The sequence below is a fragment of the Phyllobates terribilis genome, unplaced genomic scaffold, assembly GCF_046119375.1.
Source record: "Phyllobates terribilis strain yellow unplaced genomic scaffold, ASM4611937v1 Scaffold_4__5_contigs__length_816908805, whole genome shotgun sequence".
Taxonomy (NCBI): domain Eukaryota; kingdom Metazoa; phylum Chordata; class Amphibia; order Anura; family Dendrobatidae; genus Phyllobates; species Phyllobates terribilis.
In genome coordinates this window covers 356,892,507-356,916,573 of record NW_027362764.1, presented here as the reverse complement: position 1 = coordinate 356,916,573, position 24,067 = coordinate 356,892,507, and the positions used below count along the sequence as shown (strand labels likewise).

Genomic DNA, 24,067 nt, shown 5'->3' with positions numbered 1-24,067 from the left:
TCAGCACAGACCCTCTCAAGACTCGGAGCTGACATAGCAGAGGATTTGCTCTCATTAACCCTTGCACGCAGTCTCCTGTCCACCTGTATAGCTAATTGCATAGCCTCCTGCAAGTTTCCAGGTGTGGGATAAGCAATCAGCAAATCTTTAACCCTTTCACCTAGCCCCGCAAGAAACAAACTTTTCAAAGCTGAATCGTTCCACCCCACCTGGGCAGACCACCGACGGAAGTGAGAACAATATTTTTCCACATTACCTGATCCCTGCCTCAAACGTCTCAATTCAGACTCAGCAGATGAGACACGATCAGGATCATCGTACAACAAACCCAAAGCAGAAAAAAAAACTATCCACTGATCTAAAGCACGGATCACTAGGTTGGAGAGAAAAAGCCCATCCCTGAGGATCCTTGCGCAAAAGTGACATTATGAACCCTATGCGCTGTGATTCATCACCAGAGGATCCGGGTCTTAAACGAAAATACAATAAACAAGCATTTTTAAAAGAAAAAAAATCTTGTTGTTCACCAAAAAATAGATCAGGCAGACGTACCTTTGGCTCCACAAAATGTGCTCCAGAACAGCTACTCACGTGTTGTTGGAGCTCGGCCACCTCCAGAGAGAGTCCCTGCAAGCGTTGAGCCAAATCTTGAACCGAGACCATGATGGAAACTGGAGGTCTTTCCTAAGAGAATTTTTTTTTGGCTGGACTTACTGTTATGATCTGCTACAAGCACTAAGGAAAGACAGGAGATCTGTCCCTACAACAGAACTAAACTGGATCCCTACGATGTAACGGGGAACCTGATCCTGCGATCAGACCCGCTAAAGTCCTCGGCTAGTCTGTACGAAGATGCAAGGGAGGGATCCCTACAAGAACTTGGGACTGGGATAAAGTTGGACACCTCCTAGCAGAAATTGTAGCAGTAAAAGACAAACACACAACATAGAACATAGAGGTCAGAAGACCTAGCAAAACTAACAGAGAAAGGTAACAGAGTAACAAGCTAACTCAAGAGTAGAAAATACAATGAAGTCCAGCAAGGCCAGGAGGGCGGAGCCGGATTAAATAGGCAAAAATGGTCATGTGACCAACAAACTAGAAAAAACCTAACAGGAGAGTTCTAACAATTGGGATGTTTTGACAGTTATTTTGATTCCTAAATATGTAATTGCATCGGAACGTCATTTAAACGGAAAGGTAGTACATGATTGAGCCACTAGTGATGGTTGTAATGATATGTTCATTATCTCAGATTTGTGTGAGTTCGTTTTAAAAGTTACTTCAGGAACCAAATTTATGTAATTCCGAAATGATATTCGGTATGCTTATAGTCGGGGATGTGATATATAGAAGGATATCATCTGCGAATAGTGCCAATTTGTGTTCCTCCGATTGGAGCCTCACTCCTTGGATCGAGGAATTATTGCGTCTTGCGTATGCAAGATATTCCATGGTTAGTATTTATAAAAGGGGTGAAAGTGGGCAACCTTGCCTCGTGCCATTCCCTACTGGGAACGGATTTGAGATGGAGCCATTGACTTTTACTTGTGCTATAGGTGAGGTGTATAGAGCTGTTATTCAACGGAGCATATTTTTCTGTAGTCCAATTCCCTTAAGGGCTTGAAATATGAATTCCCAGTGAACCCTGTCAAATGCTTTTTCTGCCTCAATCGACAGGATACACATGGGATCCCTCCACTTTCCCGCACCATCTATCAGGAATCCTGAAGCTGGTTTTCATTTAAACGCCATGAAAAGCCTGATCTATAACATGGGTTTAATAATATCGAGAAGTATATGGGGGCATGGTCCGACCACAATATCGACCCCACCTCTGCCTCTACTGAGAGATCTAACAGAGTATGTGAGATGAAGAAATAGTCAATTCTGCTTTAGATATTGTAAAGATCTGAGGTTGTGGGTTGTCAGTAATCACCTAGGCAGGTTAACAATGCAACAATATTTTATTAATCACCTCCATGGTAATGCAGCAGTTCCAAGTAAATGGCCAAAATACAGTTCTCTCAGTCCTTAAGTTCTCAACCTGGGATCAGTAGTTCCACTGGCTTTGTATCAGGTGATACCCACTGTCTCCCAACTTTTGGTTGGCCCACAGATTTCGTATCTCCAGCCAGTATAGTCTGTAGCCACAGTTCTTGATCCTCCAGACGACAGATAAAACGATGAAAGCACAGATATCCAGTAGCAGCAGTCCTTCAATAAAGTTTAAATCCAAATGACATATCCACAACTGAAGCACGCTTATCCGTAAGTCATCCATCCATCAGCTTCAGGTCCACAGCCACAGATCCTAACCCTCCGGCATCCTTCCACCAACTCCTGTAAAACATGACTCTCCTTTCTTTCACTGGGATCAGTCCCCTCCCAGGTCAGAAGTGATCACCCTCCCTCTCAAGCATTCACTGTAAGCTAAAAACAATGAAGAATATTCTAGAAGCCTTCATTTGAGACTGGATGTAAGACCCCCTGTGATGACCGCTCCACTGTGTCTCAATCCAAACTCACCTAATGAGACCATTGGCTGTGGAAACAATGGACTCCTGAGATGAAGATGTCCTGAGAGACAGATTAGTGGAATGCTGGACATTTTACAAGTGAATCTAGTGCACATACTGACAAGTTAGCAGAACTATATAAACATAACAAGTCAATCACTAATAAAACACAAAAATAATATTGATGAAAATGGTGGTCCGTGCTGGAAAAGTATCATCGTCTTTAGTAAGTGGGCAGCTCCTCACAGATATTATGAACCTGTGAGAAGAAACTATAATCTTTAGTATTAGGATGGAGGGCCCTCCAGACATCGACTAGTCTTAAACTATGTAACTGTTTCTTTGTGTGTTGTATAGTGGATGGGGGGTATGAGGACTTACCGGAGGAGACATCTGTTGTAGGGTTCAAAGGAAGATTGAAGTCGCCGCCAAGTATAACAGGAGAGGAGCCTGCAAACTTCTCCAATCGCCTCTTGCACTCTGCACCAAATTTCTGTTGCCCTTGATTTGGAAAATATACATTAGCGATGATAAGTTTACGTGCCGCCCATGAGATTTTCAATAATATGTACCTACCCTCTGTATCTATTAAGGAGTCCAGGATCTCAGGCATGAATGATTTATGAAAAGCTATTGAGATACCTTTAGATTTAGAATTTGAGTTGGGGCTGTGGAACCACCTGGGCTAATATTTCGATATACATTGTGGTATTGCCCCAGTTTTGAAATGTGTCTCTTGGAGCATTAAAACTGAGACCTGTTGTTTATGGTGAGAGTAAAGGACCTGTCTTCTTTTTTCTGGTATGTTTTGCCCCTTTACATTAAAGGAACAAAATTTTATTTTATCCATAATCTGTGTGTTTTCCCGGTGCCTGAGACCCCGGACGCTAGTCCAGAGGAGAGATCAGGGAAGTTACAGCAAGGGTATGTAGAAGAGCAAGTGGGAGGGAAGGAAGAGGAGATCGATAGAAGTAGAGAGATAAAAGGTTAAAGTGGGAGGTGTACAAGCTTGAACACCAGATGTCAAGCGTCATTGGTGCTAGTATTTGTAGCGATTTCTACCTATGCACCAAAAAGGGGGAGATAGGAAGCCGAGGACGAGGCAGCACCCTCGCTATGCTCCCCCCCCACCAGATATGTTTCAGATATGCATTAAAACTATTATTATCTTAACTTACTGAATAAGAAAAAACATTGAGAAAAATTGAAAGTGGATCAAATCTCTGTATAATCGGGTAGTTGTATAGTGTGACTATAACTGATCAGGCCTTGCTGCTCATGGCCATCAACTAGTGATTGAAGGGAATAGCAGATGGCAATCGCAGCAAAGCCCCATCGTATAAATACCACTCTATATCATAAGTATACAGTGAACAGGATATAACTGAAACTTTCAAAATTCACTAAGCAACACATGGGAAATTTAGAAAAAAAAATCAAGTAACAAGTCCAGGAAAGTTCGTTGGACTATGTATTGTCCCTTTCTTGTAATAAAAAATACAAGTCAAAGGGGAGGTAAAATAGGAGGAGAAAACATTCATAGAAGGAGAGATGTCTCTTCAGATCGGATTGGTAGGCAGACCATGTTTTTTCTGTTTTTTGGCCTGTTTAACTTTGTGCCATCTTGGAGGCGCATCTGGAAGATGTGGAGTTTGTGGCCATTCAGGAAGATCTATCATTGGAAGTTCAAAAGTTCAGAGGAAGTTGGCCAGATCTCCAATTCGTCAAAATATGGCCGTTTTCCCTACCTTGAAAGCTATTAGTTGAAAGGGGTAACCCCATTTGTAAGGGATGTCCTTTTCTTTTAGGCCTGATAATAGTGGTTTTAGGTCTATGTGTACAGTGTACTCCTAGATAGATCCGGGAGCAACAAGATTTGCTGGTCTGCATATTTTATAGTCCCTTTTTGTCTTGTGGCCAGCATATTACCAACTCACGGAAGGGTGGTGACAGGAAGAAACCTGCTTACCACCCATAACCGCAAGGAAAGAGTGCCTACTCGGAAAGCAGAATAGAAGAAGCGAAAACGAGTAAGAATGGCATAAAGGGACAATATTTTATTATTCAAATATAAATATATAAATAGTAACACCAAAGGGATACATACAAAAACATTGGGTGATCATTGGACACGGGAACATCCCGCTACAACTTGAAACCCCTCATAGGTATATATTCTTATCCAAGGTGGATACAGGTACTTCACAAAGAGTTAAAGATAAAAGGAGGAAGGAGGAGAAAAAGAGGGCCAAGAAACCGCGGGAGGAATGGGGACATGGAAAAAATACCAAGTATCAGTACAGCCAGGGTGAGGTACCCATTATCTCAAGTGAAAAAATGGTACTATTCAAAAATTAGACAAACTCACCCAGGCAGTTAGTATAATCTCTATGATGTAGGAGGCACAGGGGGGCAGATAGTTCCTATCCACGGAGGGCCTCGACGCGCGTTTCGCATCAGCTTTATCAAGAGGCACATGTTAATAATGAACAAGGACCTAGAATAAATAGGACCTTGATAGATCACATGGGCGATCATGTGATCGTCACATCCTGGCTGCCGTGAGGGCCACCCATAGGGCGCATGCGCCGGGATCATGGCAACCCCAGCAGCCGCGCGCCGTCCGTCATGGCAAACGCGTATCCCGGAAGTGTCAAATGACATCATCCGGGAGCGCGTCATCGCCATAGAGACAGACGCGCGCGGGTGCTGGATCGCGGATAGCCCAGTGCATGCGCACCACGGGCCATCGCAGCAGACAGCAGTGTGTCCCATAAAGGAAAGCAGCAAGTATGAAAGGTGAGAAGGTCGCAGGCAGAAACAAAACAGTAATAGTGTAGATGATACAGAGAAGAGACATAAACAAAAAAAGTAACAAACAAGAGGTGCAGATAATAATGACATAAGACAATGAGAATTAAGTACAATCGAAGAACGACAGTAAAAATATACAGAAACAATAAGGCATAATACAAAATAATAAATAAAAAATAATGAAAATAAGAAATAATAAAAAATAAAATAAACAAATGACAAGAAATCATTTTGCTAGAAGAAAACTCTTGGAAGGTGTTCCTGGTTCCGGCTTGGTCATCATATAGACGGGAAGAAGATCACTGACCCAAATATTAATGTGGGAATTACAGGGGGAATATGATGAGAGCACTAGACAAAAAATAGCAAAATAAAAAAATAATTATTGAGACACACAAACCATTAAAAGCAACCATAAAAATAAAAAGTGGATGTTTAACCCCTAGAGGAGACATCAAGGGGAGGCCCCTGGGAGGCACCAGGAGAAAAGCAAACCCAAGGGAGAAATCAGATGCAGGAGGCCCACATGTGGACACCCAAAAAAGGTAATAAAATGAAACATAGAAGTAGTAATACTACCATTAACACTACCAATACCAACAAAGCTAATCATCTCCATAACCAATATGTAGATATCCATATAGTGGCGTGGTTGGGAGGAGCAGTAGTCTGCTCTTCCCAGCACACATGCCCGCGGTAAAAAAAAAAAGTAAAAAAATAAACCTTATATTCACATGTCCGGCGGCCCCCGGTGCCCGGTGTCCTCCTGGTCCCCGGTGGCGATGTCTTCAGCCCTGCGGCCAGTGGTACATTGCGGGGAGAAGGTCCTGGAAGCACAGCATACTGTGCTTCCAGGACCTTCGCGGACGTCAGCGATCAGCTGAGGGTCACGAGAACGTCAGCTGATCGCTGGTGTCACCGATCAGCTGATGGTCACTCGACAATCAGCTGATCGGTGACACAAAAATGTTTCCAGGGTGATAAGTTCACTGGGGCTGATCAGCTGATGTCACATCTGTATAAGTGACCCAGATTGTCGTGGGACACTCGTTGGCAGTACGTGGACTGCGTCGTTGACGGCGGACAGATGAGGAATATGGTTGTTTGTTATTTTACGTTTTTTTCAGGAGATCGAGGGCTTCGCAGAGGAGTACAATAAAAAAAAAAGAAAAAAAACGTGTGTTTTTTATTTCATTAAAATACTTTATTCTGGCTGTGTTTTTATTGAAAAGGCGCTGACTATTTTACCACGCGATTAATAATGGGGGCGTCTTATAGACGCCCTCCATTACTAACCTGGGCTTCACGTCAGCATCTCATGGATGTGTCATTTCTGGGACTGCTGAGGGGTGATATTAATAGCCATGGCGGGGGCTAGTTTCCATGGCCAATTTAGCCTTTGCTGGTTAGATTTTATAGGGGGAACCCACGTCAATTATTTTCTGGGGTCCCCTATAATCTAGCCAGTAAAGGCTAAACAAACAGCTGTGGGCTGATATTAATAGCCAGGGAACATTGTTGGCTAATGGTCCCTTCCCCAGCTACTAATATCAGCCCCCAGCTATCAGCTTTCCCTCTGCTGGTTATAAAAATGATGCGGGAGCCCACACCATTTTTTTTCATTTTAGGCTCTGTGAACATAATTCAGACGTAGCAGCGCTTTGGACGCAAATTTTTTCTGCGTCCAAAATGTTGCATTCTATTGAACACAGGTAAATCCACATGTGTTCACTCAACCATGCATATTTACTACATTCTATACTTTCTAGTGGTCAAATTTCTGTTGCGGAGACTAGCGACTCCACAAGAGAATTTGACATGCTGCGGTCCTGAAAGATGCGCTGCATGTCAGTGTCCATGGGTGATTTGCAGCCTCTGATGCACGCATAGTGGACATGGGATTTCTAGAGATCCCATCAACTATGCTGTAACATCTGAACGCTGTGGGTTTGCACTGTATAAAAATGCAGCGTCAAACCGGCAGCGGCTCCTGACTGTGGCCACGTACCCAAACTCACCCACAGCATGTCAATTTCTGTAGCTGACACGCCAGTCTCTGCTGAAGATTTTGACCCATTAAAGTGTTATTATATGCGGTGGATTTACATATACCGACAACAAACGTGCGGCATTAGAACACCGCATTTTGGACGCAACAAAAATATGTTGTGTCTAGTGTTGAGCGAACATGCTCGACACTGCTCGGTACTCGCCCGAGCATCACGCTACTCGGGATGTTCGGCGAGCACCGAGCATTTCCGGGTTACTCGGGCGGGAGCTCGGGTCTCCGCCCTGCATGTTTGGTGCTCTTTACAGAGCCAATGAACATGCAGGGATTGCCAGCCAGTCACTGTAATGCCGCAGCCATGTTGGTTGTGGGCATTACAGTGATTGGCTGGCCGCACAGCGTCACCTCCCAGACGATCAGCCCGTCATGATTGGTGTGTGTGGGTGTCTGTGCGTGTGTCTGCGAGTGTGTGCGATGTCTGCGGGTGTGTGCGGTGTCTGTGCGATGTGTGTGGGTGTGCGCGGTGTCCGTGCGATGTCTGCGGTGTCTGTGCGATGTCTGCGAGTGTGTGTGGCGTCTGTGCGATGTGTGCGCGATGTCTGCGAGTGTGTGCGGTGTCTGTGCGATGTCTGCGAGTGTGTACGGTGTCTGTGCGGTGTGTGCGGGATGTGTGTGGGTGTGCGCGTGCAGGCAGACATAGGCCGATGAGACACTACTACTCCCATCGGCCTATGTCTGTCCCCCGTCCACTCGTGCAAGCAGGATCAACTCGATGGGAGCAGTAGTTCCCATCAGCCTGATCCTGCTATTTAAATTGCCCTACTGTGTCCCCAATAAATTTTAAATACATGTCATTGGTGGCCAGTGGTTGCCTACAATAAATTAGTTCATACATTACCTGTCCCCGCCGATCGCCACCTAAAATAAAGTAAAAAATAAAAAACTACACCTATACTCACCTAGACACCTAATTCCCCGAAGCCATCGATCTCCTGTAATAAAATATAAAATAATAAACCACAACCTTATCCTTACCCCTCCGTTTTAGTCCACGAGTGTCCCACGATGATCTCCAGTTTAGAGCAGCCACATAGAATGTGACCACTCTGAACCGCTGCCGCCGCTAGAATGATGGGGCCGTAAAGCAGCCCGTCATTGCATAAGCGGGTTCGCCGGAGTTCAGGCAGCGCTGCTCCGGTTAGCTGTTTTACGGCCCCGCTGTACCGTGAGAAATTCCCACGGTACAGCAGTGCCGTAAAGGAGGTCTCCAGAGCTGCGCTGCCTGAATGCACTCCGGTGACCTCAGTCAGTGGCTCCCGCTGCCGGGAGCGGACGTGTTCCCGGCAGCGTGAGCTAACAGCAGCCATGCATAGCTGTCACCATCTCCAGATGTGACAGCTGTGCATGGGAGATCAGCGCAGGAACGTGGACAGGTAACTATTTTTTTTTAGTAAACTAAGAATTAAATAAAATGGTGTGTTTTATTTCAAATAAATTATTTTTTTCTGGGTGTAGTGTGTTTTTTCTTTTTAACACTTTGTAGGTTAGTAATGGGGGTGTCTTATAGACGCCCATCATTACTAACCTGGGCTTCATGGCAGCTGGCGCTGACATGAACCCCAGCACTATTACCCCCTGCCACCGCACCAGGGCAGCGTGGAAGAGCGAGGCTAAGTGCCAGAGTTGGCGCATCCTATGGATTCCCCATTTCTGGGGCGGCTGACGGCTGGTGTTTCTAGCCTGGGAGGGGGCCAATATTCATGGCACCCTTCCTGGGCTATTAATATCAGCCCCCAGCTGTCTGCCTAGCCTTTGCTAGCTATTAAATAGGGGTACCCCACGTCATTTTTTTTGGGGGGTCCCCCATTTTAATAGCTAGTAAAGGCTAGGTATTAAGCTGGGGGCTGATATTAGTAGTCTGGGAAGCTCCGTGGGTATTACCCACTTCCCAGGCTTCAAACATCTGCCCCAGCCGTCTGCTTAACCTCCGCTAGAGCCTAAAATTATGGGGGATCCCACGCCAATTTTTTTTTAAATAAATCCTTTATTTTAACACTAAATGACATTTGAGGAGTTAATAAAGATGCAGTCCCTAAATTATTATTTATTTTTTAATTAATTTTTCCCAAAAATTTTGACGTGGGCTTTGCCATATTTTTGTATGCCAGCCAGATACAGCATCCAGCTTCTATGAACGCGCCATTTTCCGGGGTGGCTGCGGACTGCAATTTGCAGCGGGTGGGGCCCAGAAAGCTTGGGTCTCCCTGCGCTGCGGATTCCAGCCCCCATCTGCCTAGTTGTACGTGGCTGGACATACAAATAGGGAGAAGCCCCACGTATTTTTTTTTTTAATTATTTCATGAAATTCATGAAATAATAAAGAAAAAAAGGGCTTCCCTATATTGTTGTGTCCGGCCAGGTACAAATAGGCAGCTGGTGGTTGGGCGCAGCCCGTTCCTGCCTGCTGTACCTGGCTGGACACAAATATAGTGCGAAGCCCCAAGTCAATTTTTTTTTAACTATTTCAGGAAATTCATGAAATAATTAAAAAAAAATTGATGTGGGGCTTCGCCCTATATTTGTGTCCAGCCAGGTACAGCAGGCAGGAATGGGCTGCGCCCAACCACCAGCTGCCTATTTGTACCTGGCCGGACACAACAATATAGGGAAGCCCTTTTTTTAAAAAATTATTTCATGAAATAATTAAAAAAATATTGACGTGGGGCTTCGCACTATATTTGTGTCCAGCCAGGTACAGCAGGCAGGAACGGGCTGCCCCCAACCACCAGCTGCCTATTTGTACCTGGCCGGACACAACAACATAGGGAAGCCCTTTTTTTCTTAATTATTTCATGAATTTCATGAAATAATTTAAAAAAAAAATACGTGGGGCTTCGCCCTATTTTTGTGTCCAGCCAGGTACAACTAGGCAGCTGGGGGCTGGAATCCACAGCGCAGGGAGGCCCAAGCTTTCTGGGGCCCCCCCCGCTGCAAATTGCAGTCCGCAGCCACCCCGGAAAATGGCGCGTTCATAGAAGCGCCATCTTCTGGCGCTGTACCCAACTCATCCAGGGCCCTGGTGCGGTGGCTCACTGGGTAATAAAGGGGTTAGGGCCAGCTTGGCATTATCAGCTGGCCCTAAGCCCGAAATTCATGGGGTCACGCCAATATTAGACATGACCACCATGAATTTCTAGTAAAGTATTTAAAAAAAACACAACACCCAGAAAAAAGTCCTTTAATTGAAATAAACACACAATTCTTTATTGTTCTAAATTAAACTATACTTACCATCACGCCAATTCCAGCTGAAGCCAACGATCTCCTGCAATAAAAGAAAAATAATAAAGCAACCTCATCCTTACCTTCCCATGGTTCCCACGACAGCTTCAGCTCTGCTACATCGAGATGACAGGCTGGACCGCAGCAGAACGCTGCCATCCAGCCTGTCATCCCGCAGACACTGAGAAGCGCAGGCATGCTTGCGCTCCTCAGTGTCTCTCTGTGACGGCATAAAGATGAGCCGAGGTCATGTCCAATGAACTCGGCTCACCTCATGCACGTCACTGACAGCGTGGGAAAATTCTCCTGCACTCAGCGCTTCAGCGTGAGAATTTTCCCACGCTGTCAGTGACGTGAATGAGGTGAGGTCATGTCCAATGAACTCAGCTCACCTCATGTACGTCACTGACAGCGTGGGAAAATTCTCACGCTGAAGCGCTGAGTGCAGGAGAATTTTCCCACGCTGTCAGTGACGTGCATGAGGTGAGCCGAGTTCATTGGACATGACCTCGGCTCATCTTTATGCCGTCACAGAGAGACACTGAGGAGCGCAAGCATGCCTGCGCTTCTCAGTGTCTGCGGGATGACAGGCTGGATGTTGTGATCTGCTACAGAGACTAAGGAAAGACAGGAGATCTGTCCCTACAATAGAACTAAACTAGATCCCTACGATGTAAGGGGGAACCTGATCCTGTGATCAGACCTGCTAAAGTCCTCGGCTAGTCTGTACGAAGACCTATAGATGTGAGGGAGGTATCCCTACAAGAACTAGGGACTGGGATAAGTTGGACACCTCCTAGCAGAAATAGTAGCAGTCAAAGACAAACACACAACAAAAAGCATAGAGGTCAGAAGACCTAGCAAAACTAACAGAGAACGGCAACAGAGCACCAAGCTAGCTCAAGAGTAGTAAATACAATGAAGTCCAGCAAGGCAAGGAGGGCGGAGCCGGATTAAATAGGCAAAAATGGTCATGTGACCAGCAAACTAAAAAAAAAACCTAATAGGAGAGTTCTAACAGTACCCCCTCTTCTAAGAGGATCCTCCGGATCCCCTAGGCCCAGGCTTACCAGGAAACCTCCTGTGAAACGCTCTGACAAGTCTGGAAGCAGAAACATCATCCGCCCTCACCCATGAGTTATCCTCAGGTCCGAAACCCTTCCAAGCGACGAGATACTGCAAACTCCCTCTATACCGTCTAGAATTTAGGATGCGGGAAATTTCATATTCCCCGTCCTCCACCACCGGAGGAACAGTGGCAGAGGCGTCACCATCCGACACATCAGCTTTTTTCAATAGAGAAACATGAAACACCGGATTAATATTCCAGGACGTAGGAACCTCCAACCTAACAGCAGATTGGTTAACTATCTGAAGCACCTTAAAGGGCCCTACGAACTTGGGACCCAATTTTTTAGAAGGAATCCTCAATCGCAGATTCTTAGAGGACAACCAAACCATGTCACCAACAGCAAACAAAACCTCTTGCCGTTTCCTATCAAAGTACCTCTTAGATTTTTTGTTAGCCTCCTGAAGATTACCACGCACATCCGTCCAAACTCTCTCCAAATCACCGGAAAAACTCTCCTCCTCAGGCACAGCCGAAACCAATTTGGAGAATGACCCAAAAGACGGATGTCTCCCAGAACAACAAAAAAAAGGCGAACACCCAGCAGAAGAGGATGTATGGTTGTTAAGAGCAAATTCAGCAAGTGGCAGAAACTCAGACCACCCCTCTTGATTGTCTGCCACAAAACAACGCAAGAACTGCTCAACATCCTGGTTCTTCCTTTCTGTCTGGCCATTAGACTCAGGATGATATCCGGATGAAAACGACAAATGAACTCCCAACCTGTCACAAAAGGCACGCCAAAAACGAGCCACGAACTGAGGTCCCCTATCAGAAACAATGTCAGTAGGAACACCATGTAGTCTGACAATTTCCTTGACAAAGGCCTTAGCGAGTGTCTTAGCGCAGGGCAGTTTGATGAAGGGAACCAAGTGACACATCTTGCTAAAACGGTCCACGACCACCCAGATGACCGTGAAACCTTCAGAGGGGGGAAGGTCAGTAATAAAGTCCATAGCCAGATGTGTCCAAGGTGCACTAGGAACCTCCAGAGGGCAAAGCAACCCCGCAGCAGGAGCATGCGAAGACTTGGATCTTGCACACACAGTACATTGGCGCACCCACTTAATGACTTCCTTCTGCCATCCAGGCCACCAAAAACTGCGACCCACAAGTCTCTTGGTCTCAGAAATTCCTGGATGACCTGCCAACCGAGACTCATGACACTCAACAAACAAATCTCTCCTAAAGGTCCTAGGCACAAACAACCTCCCATGGGGAGTGTTAGATGGGGCATTCTCCTGAGCTTTAAGAATCTCATCCTCCAAAACGGAGTCCAAAGCAGCAATCACAACACCTTCTTGTAAAATGGTCTCCTCTTCCTCCTCAACACCGACCATGGGAGAAAAGCTGCGAGACAAAGCATCCGCTTTAACATTCTTGGTACCCGGGATGTAAGTAACGGAAAAATTAAACCGCGAGAAAAAAAGTGCCCACCTAGCCTGACGGGCATTCAAGCACTTGGCAGCATCAAGATAGATCAGATTTTTATGATCAGTGAAAACCTGAATGGGAAATTCAGCACCTTCCAAGAGGTGACGCCAGTGTTCAAATGCGAGTTTAATCGCCAGCAATTCCCGATTACCAATATCGTAATTAAGTTCAGTCTCAGAAAATTTCTTTGAAAAAAAGGCACAGAGATGTACTCCATCCTTGTTTTCCTGAGACAACACCGCACCGACCCCCACCGAAGAAGCATCAACCTCAACCAAAAACGGCTTAGTCACATCAGGCTGCATAAGGATGGGAGCAGAGGTGAACCTCTCCTTTAGAAACACAAAAGCTTCAATGGCCTCAGAAGTCCACTGAACCGCATTAGCACCTTTCCTGGTGAGATCGGTCAGCGGTTTGACAATAATAGAAAAATTTTTTATGAATTTTCTGTAATAATTGGCGAAACCCAAAAACCTCTGTATCGATTTCAAACCAATAGGCCTAGGCCATTCCTGCACAGCTTGAACTTTAACCGGGTCCATCTCAAAACCTTCACTGGAGATAATGTAGCCCAAAAAACTAATTCTCTGTACAGCGAACTCACATTTCTCCAGCTTAGCAAAAAGCGAATTGTCCATTAATAACTGTAATACCTCACGTACGCTCCGCCAATGAGACTCCAGATCAGGCGAATAAATCAGAATGTCATCCAAATACACAACCACATTTTTGCCTATTAAAGGTCTAAGGATGTCATTAATAAGATTCTGAAAAAATGCTGGAGCATTGGTAAGACCAAAAGGCATCACCAGATTCTCAAAATGACCCACAGGAGTGTTAAAAGCAGTCTTCCATTCATCACCCTCCTTCATGCGCAACAAATTGTATGCCCCCCGGAGATCAATTTTAGAGAACCACTTGGCCCCCACTAACTGGTTAAATAAATCAGGAATCAATGGCAGTGGGTAAGGATTGCGTACAGTAATTTTATTAATCTCACGAAAGTCCAGACAAGGACGTAAACCGCCATCTTTCTTTTTTACAAAAAAAAATCCAACAGCCACAGGAGACTTGGAAGGCCTAATGTGACCGGCGGCCAAGCTTGTCTGTATGTATTCCTCCAAAGCCTTTCTCTCAGGAATAGTCAGATTAAATAAACGACTTTTAGGAAGAGTCGCTCCAGGGACAAATTCAATGGTACAATCATAGTCTCTATGGGGAGGCAAAATTTGCGACTCCTCCTCAGAAAAAACTCTCCAAAAATCCTGAATAGGTACAGGTAATTCCCCTTTTTCCACAGCAGCAATGCGCCCGTTACAACACTTGTCATAACACTTAGGGCTCCAGGACTTAATTTCATTGGTAGACCAATCCAATACAGGATTGTGCAATTTTAACCAGGGTAACCCCAATATTACTGGAGAAGGCAAATTATCCAATACCACCAAATCCAAATTCTCTTGATGAATACCATTAATAGTGAGGGGAAATTCACAGACCTTGTGAGTAACACTCTTCAAGGGAGAGCCATCAACAGAAACCACAGAAATAGGGGATGACAAAGTTTTAGGTTCTAATCTAAGTTTTTCCAAGAATCCCCCATCAATCACATTCAGTGTAGAACCACAATCCAAAAATACCCGAAATTCAATTAATTCATCCTGAGCAGCAGTAGTGGCAGATAGGAATACTCCCTTAGAATTTAAACAGGCAATACGGGCATGACTGACCATTTTTTTTTCTTTCTTCATACGAAGCACACAGCTCTTAATAAAATGACCAGAATTTCCGCAATAGAAGCACAGGCCTTCAGAAAGCCTGCGGTCTTTTTCCTAAGAGCGGGGTGCCATCGCCCCAATCTCCATCGGCTCTCCATTGTCAGCACAGACCCTCGCAAGACTCGGAGCTGACATAGCAGAGGATTTGCTCTCATTAATCCTTGCACGCAGTCTCCTGTCCACCCGTATAGCTAATTGCATTGCCTCCTGCAAGTTTCCAGGTGTGGGATAAGCAATCAGTAAATCCTTAACCCTTTCACCTAGCCCTGCAAGAAACAAGCTTTTCAAAGCTGAATCGTTCCACCCCACCTGGGCAGACCACCGACGGAAGTGAGAACAATATTTTTCCACATTACCCGATCTCTGCCTCAAACGTCTTAATTCAGACTCAGCAGATGAGACACGATCAGGATCATCGTACAACAAACCCAAAGCAGAAAAAAAACTATCCACTGATCTAAAGCACGGATCACTAGGTTGGAGAGAGAAGGCCCATCCCTGAGGATCTTTGCGCAAAAGTGACATTATGAACCCTATGCGCTGTGATTCATCACCAGAGGATCCGGGTCTCAAACGAAAATACAATAAACAAGCATTTTTAAAAGAAAAAAAATCTTGTTGTTCGCCAAAAAATAAATCAGGCAGACGTACCTTTGGTTCAACAAAATGTGCTCCAGGACAGCTACTCACGTGTTGTTGGAGCTTGACCACCTCCAGAGAGAGTCCCTGCAATCTTTGAGCCAAATCTTGAACCGAGACCATGATGGAAAACTGGGTGTCTTCCCTTAGAGAAAATTTTTTATTTTTTTTTTCCTTTTAGGGCTGGACTTACTGTTGTGATCTGCTACAGAGACTAAGGAAAGACAGGAGATCTGTCCCTACAATAGAACTAAACTAGATCCCTACGATGTAACGGGGAACCTGATCCTGCGATCAGACCCGCTAAAGTCCTCGGCTAGTCTGTACGAAGACCTATAGATGTGAGGGAGGTATCCCTACAAGAACTAGGGACTGGGATAAGTTGGACACCTCCTAGCAGAAATAGCAGTCAAAGACAAACACACAACAAAAAGCATAGAGGTCAGAAGACCTAGCAAAACTAACAGAGAACGGCAACAGAGCACCAAGCTAGCTCAAGAGTAGTAAATACAATGAAGTCCAGCAAGGCAAGGAGGGCGGAGCCGGATTAAATAGGCAAAAATGGTCATGTGACCAGCAAACTCAAAAAAAACCTAACAGGAGAGTTCTAACACTGGATGGCAGCTTTCTGCTGTGGTCCAGCCTGTCATCTCGATGTAGCAGAGCTGAAGCTGTCCTGGGAACCATGGAAAGGTAAGGATGAGGTTGCTTTATTATTTTACTTTTATTGCAGGAGATCGTTGGCTTCAGCTGGAATGGGCGTGACGGTAAGTATGGTTTAATTTAGAACAATAAAGAATTGTGTGTTTATTTCAATTAAAGGACTTTATTCTGGGTGTTTTTTTTTTTAACTTTGACTATGGGGTTAGTAATGGGGGTGTCTTATAGACGCCTCTCCATTACTAACCTGGGCTTGATGTCAGCTGGCATTATAAGCTGACATCAACCCCAACCCTATTACCCCACTGCCACCGCTACAGGGCAGTGGGAAGAGCGAGGCTAAGTGCCAGAATTGGCACATCCTATGGATGCGCCATTTCTGGGGCGGCTGACGGCTGGTGTTTCTAGCCTGGGAGGGGGCCAATATTCATGGCACCCTTCCTGGGCTTTTAATATCAGCCCCCAGCTGTCTGCCTAGCCTTTGCTAGCTATTAAATTAGGGGGGACCCCACGTCATTTTTTTGAGGGGGTCCCCCATTTTAATAGCTAGTAAAGGCTAGGTATTCAGCTGGGGGCTGATATTAGTAGCCTGGGAAGCTCAGTGGGTATTACCCCCTTCCCAGGCTTCAAACATCTGTCCCAGCCGTCTGCTTAACCTCCGCTAGAGACTAAAATTAAGGGGAACCCCACACCAATTTTTTTTTAATAAATCCTTTATTTTAACACTAAATGACAAGTACAGTCATCAACACTGTCACTGTACTTCATATATATGTGACTGACATGTTTCTATCTATCTAATCTATGTGTGAAGTTCTATTCTTTCTGTTGTAAATTGTCGGGTACCGCTCCTGAATTGCCGGCCGGCTTTTTTAAAGAGACGGTGCATGAAAACACTAATATTTTTTTTAATAAATCCTTTACACTAAATGACAAGTACAGTAACCAACACTGTCACTGTACTTCATATATATGTGACTGACATGTTTCTATCTATCTAATCTATGTGTGATGCTCTATTCCTTCTTGTCTAAATTGTCGGGTACCGGTGTATGCCGCTGCTGAATTGCCGGCCGGCTTTTTTAAAGAGAGCGTCTTCTGAGCAGTTTGTCAGCTTTAGAACACCTTTGAAGGTGTTTTCTATGTGTTTCTATGTGTTTTTGTTTGCCTGCCATTGGTTTTAACGGTGTTCGATGGTGTTCTAAGGTGTTCGACGAACAGTTTGACGAACAGTTCCTCGAACATCCCGGTGTTCGACGAACCGAACCGAAACCGAACACTACGGGGGTGGCTCAACACTAGTGATGAGATTAGTCATTTTTGAAAGTTTCTGTTTGAAAACCCGAGCAATAAGGTCATGGGGATTCACTGTTTTGTGGCCCGGCAACAGGTGCCTTCCAATTTCTTCCCAGGCTGCATTGCAAGTAAAGGTGATGAAAAGATCTGGACGGTCATACTTTCTCACATAAGTCATTGTGTATTCATGCATGTGTCGTGGGCTTCCAGTGACAGTTGATGGAAGAATAACCATTTTCCCCACCTCTTTTGGATCAGCATCATTTGCAACAGCATCTCTAAGGTGAATATATTCCTCTGCCCTGACCTTCTTTTGAATTAGTTGGATATATAAAAGACGTTCACTCTCAATCTTGGCAAACATGTCAACAATAAATTGGTGGAAGAGGTGTTTGCATTTCAAGATGTGATTTTCCTCTGCAAATCTTGTCATGATCCTATATGCATAGAAGTCCATTGCAGACACTTTTTTTCCTGAAGGGTTGCCTGTTGTATGATCTGTCTGAGGTATTCCAAAGTAATAGCCATCCTGTCCCTGCCAAAAGATGATTGGATATTGCAGAGCACCAAAGGACCTGTGAGTTTCTGCTACTCGTTGCAAACTATTGTTCCTTTTCTGAAGCACAATGTCACAGCTTTGAAAATCATTACCTACAATCAAGATGGCTACCTCATCAAATGTGGGAGCAATGAAACGTCGCTGATGTTCACCTTGTGGTGTTTTGTCAGCTCGAATGACAACCTTGTAATCGTCATTTGGCATGCATTCAAGTGCAGTCTTGAAAAGTTGAACATATAGATTGTTGGAGTGAAGTAACTGCTGCAAAATAATAACAATATAAAGACGAGTGTTAGGAATTAAAGAGCATCTCCACTGAGCCTCTGCTTCTGCATTTCCCATAAAGAAGAGTTGAAGAAATTGAGGTTCTTCTCCCTGTAATGGAAGCAGTGAGCCAATTGAGTGGTAAACCTGTCCTTGAACTTTAAATGTCGGCATAAATCCAGTTGTAAACATTTCTTTTGTTGCACCAAATGATGTCATTTGGAAGCAGGAGTTGTACTTCCTAATGTTGTCCAAGAAATGCTTTGATATTGTACTGGTACCTGTCATCAGAGACTTTAGGGGATCTAGTGGTGACAGGAGAGGTGGAAGTTTTATCTTGCCATTTGCACAGCATAAACCTGGCGGTTTATCTTTCCATTTCAGGGCACTGCAGTACATGCAGACCACATCCATTTTTCCTATCTGAACTTTAGGATTATCCTGATAGTTTATGTCTGACTGGTAACAAAAGGCATCATGTTTCAAATCTCCAACCATTTCCTGTGCCCTGGTGGAAGAAATAGCAATTCTCTTAGTGGCAAGTCGGCCTTCTCTCTGCTGAGATGACTCATTGGCCCTTGAGGAAGCAGCTCTTCTTCTCTTATCTGCAATCCTCGCTTCCCTCTCCTCAGAAAGTTCATTGGCTCTTGAGGAAGCGGTTCTTGTTCTCTTGTCTGCAAGCCTCACTTCCCTCTCCTCAGAAAGTTCATTGGCCCTTGAGGAAGCAGCTCTTGTTTTCATATCTGCAAGCCTTGCTTCCCTCTCCTCAGAAAGTTCATTGGCTCTTGAGGAAGCAGCTCTTGTTTACATGTCTGCAAGCCTCGCTTCCCTCTCCTCAGAAAGTTCATTGGCTCTTGAGGAAGCAGCTCTTGTTTTCATGTCTGCAAGCCTCGCTTCCCTGTCCTCAGAAAGTTCATTGGCTCTTGCGGAAGCCGCTCTTGTTTTCATGTCTGCAAGCCTCGCTTCCCTCTCCTCAGAAAGTTCATTGGCCCTTGAGGAAGCAGCTCTTGTTCTCTTGTCTGCAAGCCTCGCTTCCCTCTGCTCAGAAAGTTCATTGGCTCTTGAGGAAGCAGCTGCTGTTCTCATGTGTGTCAGCCTTGTTTCTCGGTCTTCACATTTTTCATTGGCCCGTAATGCAGTTTTTCTTTTCGCATCAGCTGACATTCGTGCCATGAAATTCCTTTTCTTATGAGGTATTATTGTGGTAAAAATAGTCTGTAACTGGCAGTTTCTATATCCTCTGACATAGAAGTAATGTGACTGACATCAGCCTTTCCACCAACACACCCTAACTGACATCTTATTACCTTACAAAAGCTTTGTTATACTGAGAATGTCCTTTGTTGCCTATATTAACCAATCACAGCTCAGATTAATTAAGTGTAGCAAAATAGAAGCTGAGCTGTGATTGGTTGCTATTGGCAGCCTGATAAATCTTTGTGAGATGAGTTTTGTGTGTGCTGAGGGTGGTATATGTGTTTAAGCACGTGGTAATGTGTGGCACATTTTGTGTGTGTGTTCATATCCCCGTGTGTGGTGAGTATCCCATGTCGGGGCCCCACCTTAGCAACTGTATGGTATATACTCTTTGGCGCCATCGCTCTCATTCTTTAAGCCCCCCTTGTTCACATCTGGCAGCTGTCAATTTGCCTCCAACACTTTTCCTTTCACTTTTTCCCCATTATGTAGATAGTGGCAAAATGGTTTGGTGAATTGGAACCTGCGGGGTTAAAATTTCACCTCACAACATAGCCTATGACGCTCTCGGGGTCCAGACTTGTGACTGTGCAAAATTTTGTGGCTGTAGCTGCGACGGTGCAGATGCCAATCCCGGACATACACACATACATACATGCACACATACATACATACACACACACACACACTTTCAGCTTTATATATTAGATAATACAATTATTGGTAAAGAACCTTAAGATCGTTAAATGTTTACTTGTTCTTTCTTTGATTTTGCTAAAAATTATGACATATACTTACATCTTTTGTCAGTGGGGTGGAGCTGGTCCTTTTCCTGAGTGTGCAGACCCGCCAAAAGGAATTCAGATGTTATGGCATCCTTCAATAGTCAAACCCTACCTCATACTTCTATCTGAGTGCTCTAACCCTGACACCCTAGAAGGTGCTGCTGGAGCATTACAAAACTTGGCTGCAGGAAGCTGGAAGGTAATTACATTTTTTGTTGTTGACAATTACTGAGCTCTTATCCTCTCTATAGCATGCTACATTTAGTAAAAATAGTGAAATAATAAAGAAGCATGCAATATAAAACATAGATAATAAATGTATGAAGATGAATAGTTTAGAGATGTAAACCAAATCATGTGGAAATTTTGCATGGATCCATTTGCATGAATTCTTTTGATATAATTCATATAGTAATGCTTACCCTGTTCAGATGTAGTACCTGTTTTACTCTTACCTTTAGTATTTACTGTATTACTGTATAGAATTGTGGGTATTTAAGAGACTTCCAAGTATTCTGTGGACAAGGAACAAGGATCTTAAGACTGCTGTAAATTTATGGATGATGTAACTTTCTTCTAATTGATATGGAAACTAGGCACTCAATGGGGAGTAGTGTTTTTAATGGTATAGCAAAGGCATGCAAAAATTGTAATAATATCTCTATGCTCACCTTGTGAGCTGTGCAATCTAGCATAGCATGGTAAAGATCACAGTCATCTCACCTCATCTTGCTGAATCACTGCTGGTGACCAGGCTGTCTGAATTTTGACTATTTTTTTAGGAAAACAGGAGAATGTCAGGTGCATGTCTTAATGAAGGTTTTCACTTCCAAATGGTGTACATTTTTTATTTGTTATGTCTAGAAGGCAAATGAGTTTTCAATACTTTACCAGAATCTTAATGAGGGAAAAAACAGGTTGCAGGCGTCAATGTGCAGTTCCCAGCAGCACATTGCCCTGTGTAGGCTGTAGATGTGCTGCTGATAGCATGATAAGTTATAGGGACGGATTGATCTACTAGTGATCGTTCTTTGCCCATCATTCTTCATAAGCCTGTGTAAAGAGGCGTGTAAAGAGGCCAGTAAACAAGTACCGAACGACTTGTTTAATGGCCTGTTGCTGTAAATGCAACATAAATCTGTAATGCAAAAAAAAAAAAAGAGAGAAGCATGGACCGCACCTCCAAAAATCATACATTTGATCTAATACCTCTCAGCAAAAATATATATAACTGAACATGAGGTTCTTAGTTTAACATTCTAAACAGACTGTATGAAGCCCACTGCCACGTCATGGCAAACCTCCTAGTGGGTTCTAACATTTCCTACCTGAACGGGAGCGGAGCCGTGCGCCAACCACCGCCACAGCGACAATGCACCAGCAGGGCGGGCGGCCTGGTGCCTCACAGCACCCATGCTGCAAGACTGAGTCCCCATGACTCCAGGCCGCGCCGCCCCACAAGCACAAAACCACAGCAACAATGGCCAACACACTGCACCAACACCACAAGAAAGAAGCGTTGTGACTCAACTTCCTCAAGCTCTCAAATGAGAGCAAAAATAGGCTAGACCCGCTTTGCAGTCTCCTGCTAATTAAAATCACCTGTGCCAAATGGGAGGAGTGCTGGTCCAATAAAGGGGAAAGAATATGCAATGCAAAAAAAAAAAAAGAGAGAAGCATGGACCGCACCTCCAAAAATGTATGATTTTTGGAGGTGCGGTCCATGCTCCTTTTTTTGCATTGCAACATAAATCTGTGTTTCTGTGTGATTGTGCAATAAATTATCATTGAAACTCTTGCCCAGGGCCCCACTTTGTCTAAAATCGGCACTGGTTTGATGGATTGATCAGTGCCCCTTGAGATGGCACAAATTATTATGCAAATTGAATTTAAGTGTTATATATCTGTAATGACGGCGGTTATTTTATAGGGACTAATAAATCTAGGTCCCAGCTTCCAGGAAGGAACCTTCAACTTGATATTCCTGGTAGACATCCACTGTCCAAAAACACAGAAATTCTCTCAGTCCTGCTCTCTAGCACAACCTCTGCCATCAGGACAAACCGAGAACTGCATGTTGAAGACAAACACACCCCCTGATTATCCAACCCCACACTACCAAGGATCAATAGAGTTCCAGATGTTTCTTTTTGCTTAGGAACCGAGGGACATACCCCAATAAAATGTCCCTTTTTACCACAAAGAAACATACCCCTTTTCAGGGGAAATATGCAACACAGAAGCACCCCCTGACTGTATGGGTTCCTCCAAATCCATAAGTACAGGTTCACCCCCAGACTTCCCTCCCAGCAATAGGGTGTTGACCTGAAAAGGGGGCTCAGGAGAAGGTGGTCTCACCTACCTATCCCGTAAGCGTCTATATATGCATATAGCTAATGACATGGCAGCCTCCAACGACCCAGGGATTTCATAAACTGCCAAGACATCCTTCAACCTTTCTGAAAGACCCTGACAAAATTGGCTTCTAAGAGCCGGGTCATTCCACTTGGTATCAGTTGCCCATCTATGGAATTCGGAACTATAAGTCTCCATGGACCAATCCCTCTGCTGAAGGCGATGCAGCCTGGATTCAGCCAAGGAGATTTGGTCAGCATCATCATAGATGAGGGCCGGAAGCCCCGAAAAATCCTTCAACCGATTGGAAGCAAGCAGAGCCCTGTGGAAAAGAGAGAGCCCAAGTTTGAGGATCTCCTTGTAACAGTGAGATCACAATCCCCGCTCACCGCTCCTCATCTCCAGAGGAGTAGTGTTGAAGCTAAAAGTACAATTTACAAGCTTCTTTAAACATAAAAAACTTTTCTCTACCTCCTGAAAACCTGCCCGGGAGCGAAATTTTGGGCTCAAGCTGGCCCAGCCTACCTGCAGAGCCTGAAGCCGCTGAAGTTGCTGCTGAACAGCTGATTGAAGGTCAGTTACGTCCAGTGATAAACTCCGAAGCTGCTCTGCCGGCACCGAAACGGGATCCATAACACGGAAAAAAAAACACACACAAAAAAAAAGGTCAGTCTTCTTTTGTTTTTCAAATAAACTCATGGATGGTATTGAGTCTCAAGGCTCTTTGGATCACTGAAATCAATCTCAAATACAGTGGAGGAAATAATTATTTGATCCCTTGCTGTTTTGTAAGTTTGCCCAATAGAAAAGACGTGAACAGTATATAATTTTAAGGGTAGGTGAATTTTAACATTGAGAGATTGAATATAAAAAAAAATCAAGAAAATCATATTTTATAAATTAGAAGATTTTTTTGGCATTTTGCAGTGAGAAATAAGTATTTTATCCGCTACAAATCATTATGAGTTCTGGCTCCTACATACCAGATAGACGCTCCTAATCAACTCGTTACCTGCATTAAAGAAAGCTGTCTTACATAGTCACCTGTATAAAAGACTCCTGTCCACAGACTCAATTAATCAGTCAGACTCTAACTTCTACAACATAGGCAAGACCAAAGAGCTTTCTAAGGATGTCAAGGACAAGATCATAGACCTTCACAAAGCTGGAATGGGCTACAAAACCATAAGTAAGACGCTGGGTGAGAAGGAGACAACTGTTGGTGCAATAGTAAGAAAATGGAAGAAATAGAAAATGACTGTCAATCGACATCGATCTGGGGCACCATGCAAAATCTCACCTCGTGGGGCATCCTTGAGCATGAGGAAGGTGAGAGATCAACCTAAAA

At 44.3% G+C, this 24,067-nt stretch overlaps 1 protein-coding gene across 11 annotated transcripts in view; it reads left to right on the top strand.

Moving 5' to 3' along the window:
* CTNND2 (catenin delta 2) overlaps positions 1-24,067 on the top strand; it is a 2,090,389-nt gene that overhangs the window by 1,474,115 nt on the left and 592,207 nt on the right. For 10 of the 11 annotated variants that reach the window (XM_073678425.1, XM_073678422.1, XM_073678426.1 and 7 more), the window contains one exon: positions 20,390-20,563. The exons of the other annotated variant lie outside the window; for it this stretch is intronic. In XM_073678425.1, coding sequence (XP_073534526.1) covers positions 20,390-20,563 — 174 coding nt within the window. The remainder of the gene's footprint in view (positions 1-20,389; positions 20,564-24,067) is intronic. 11 annotated transcript variants of the gene reach the window in all.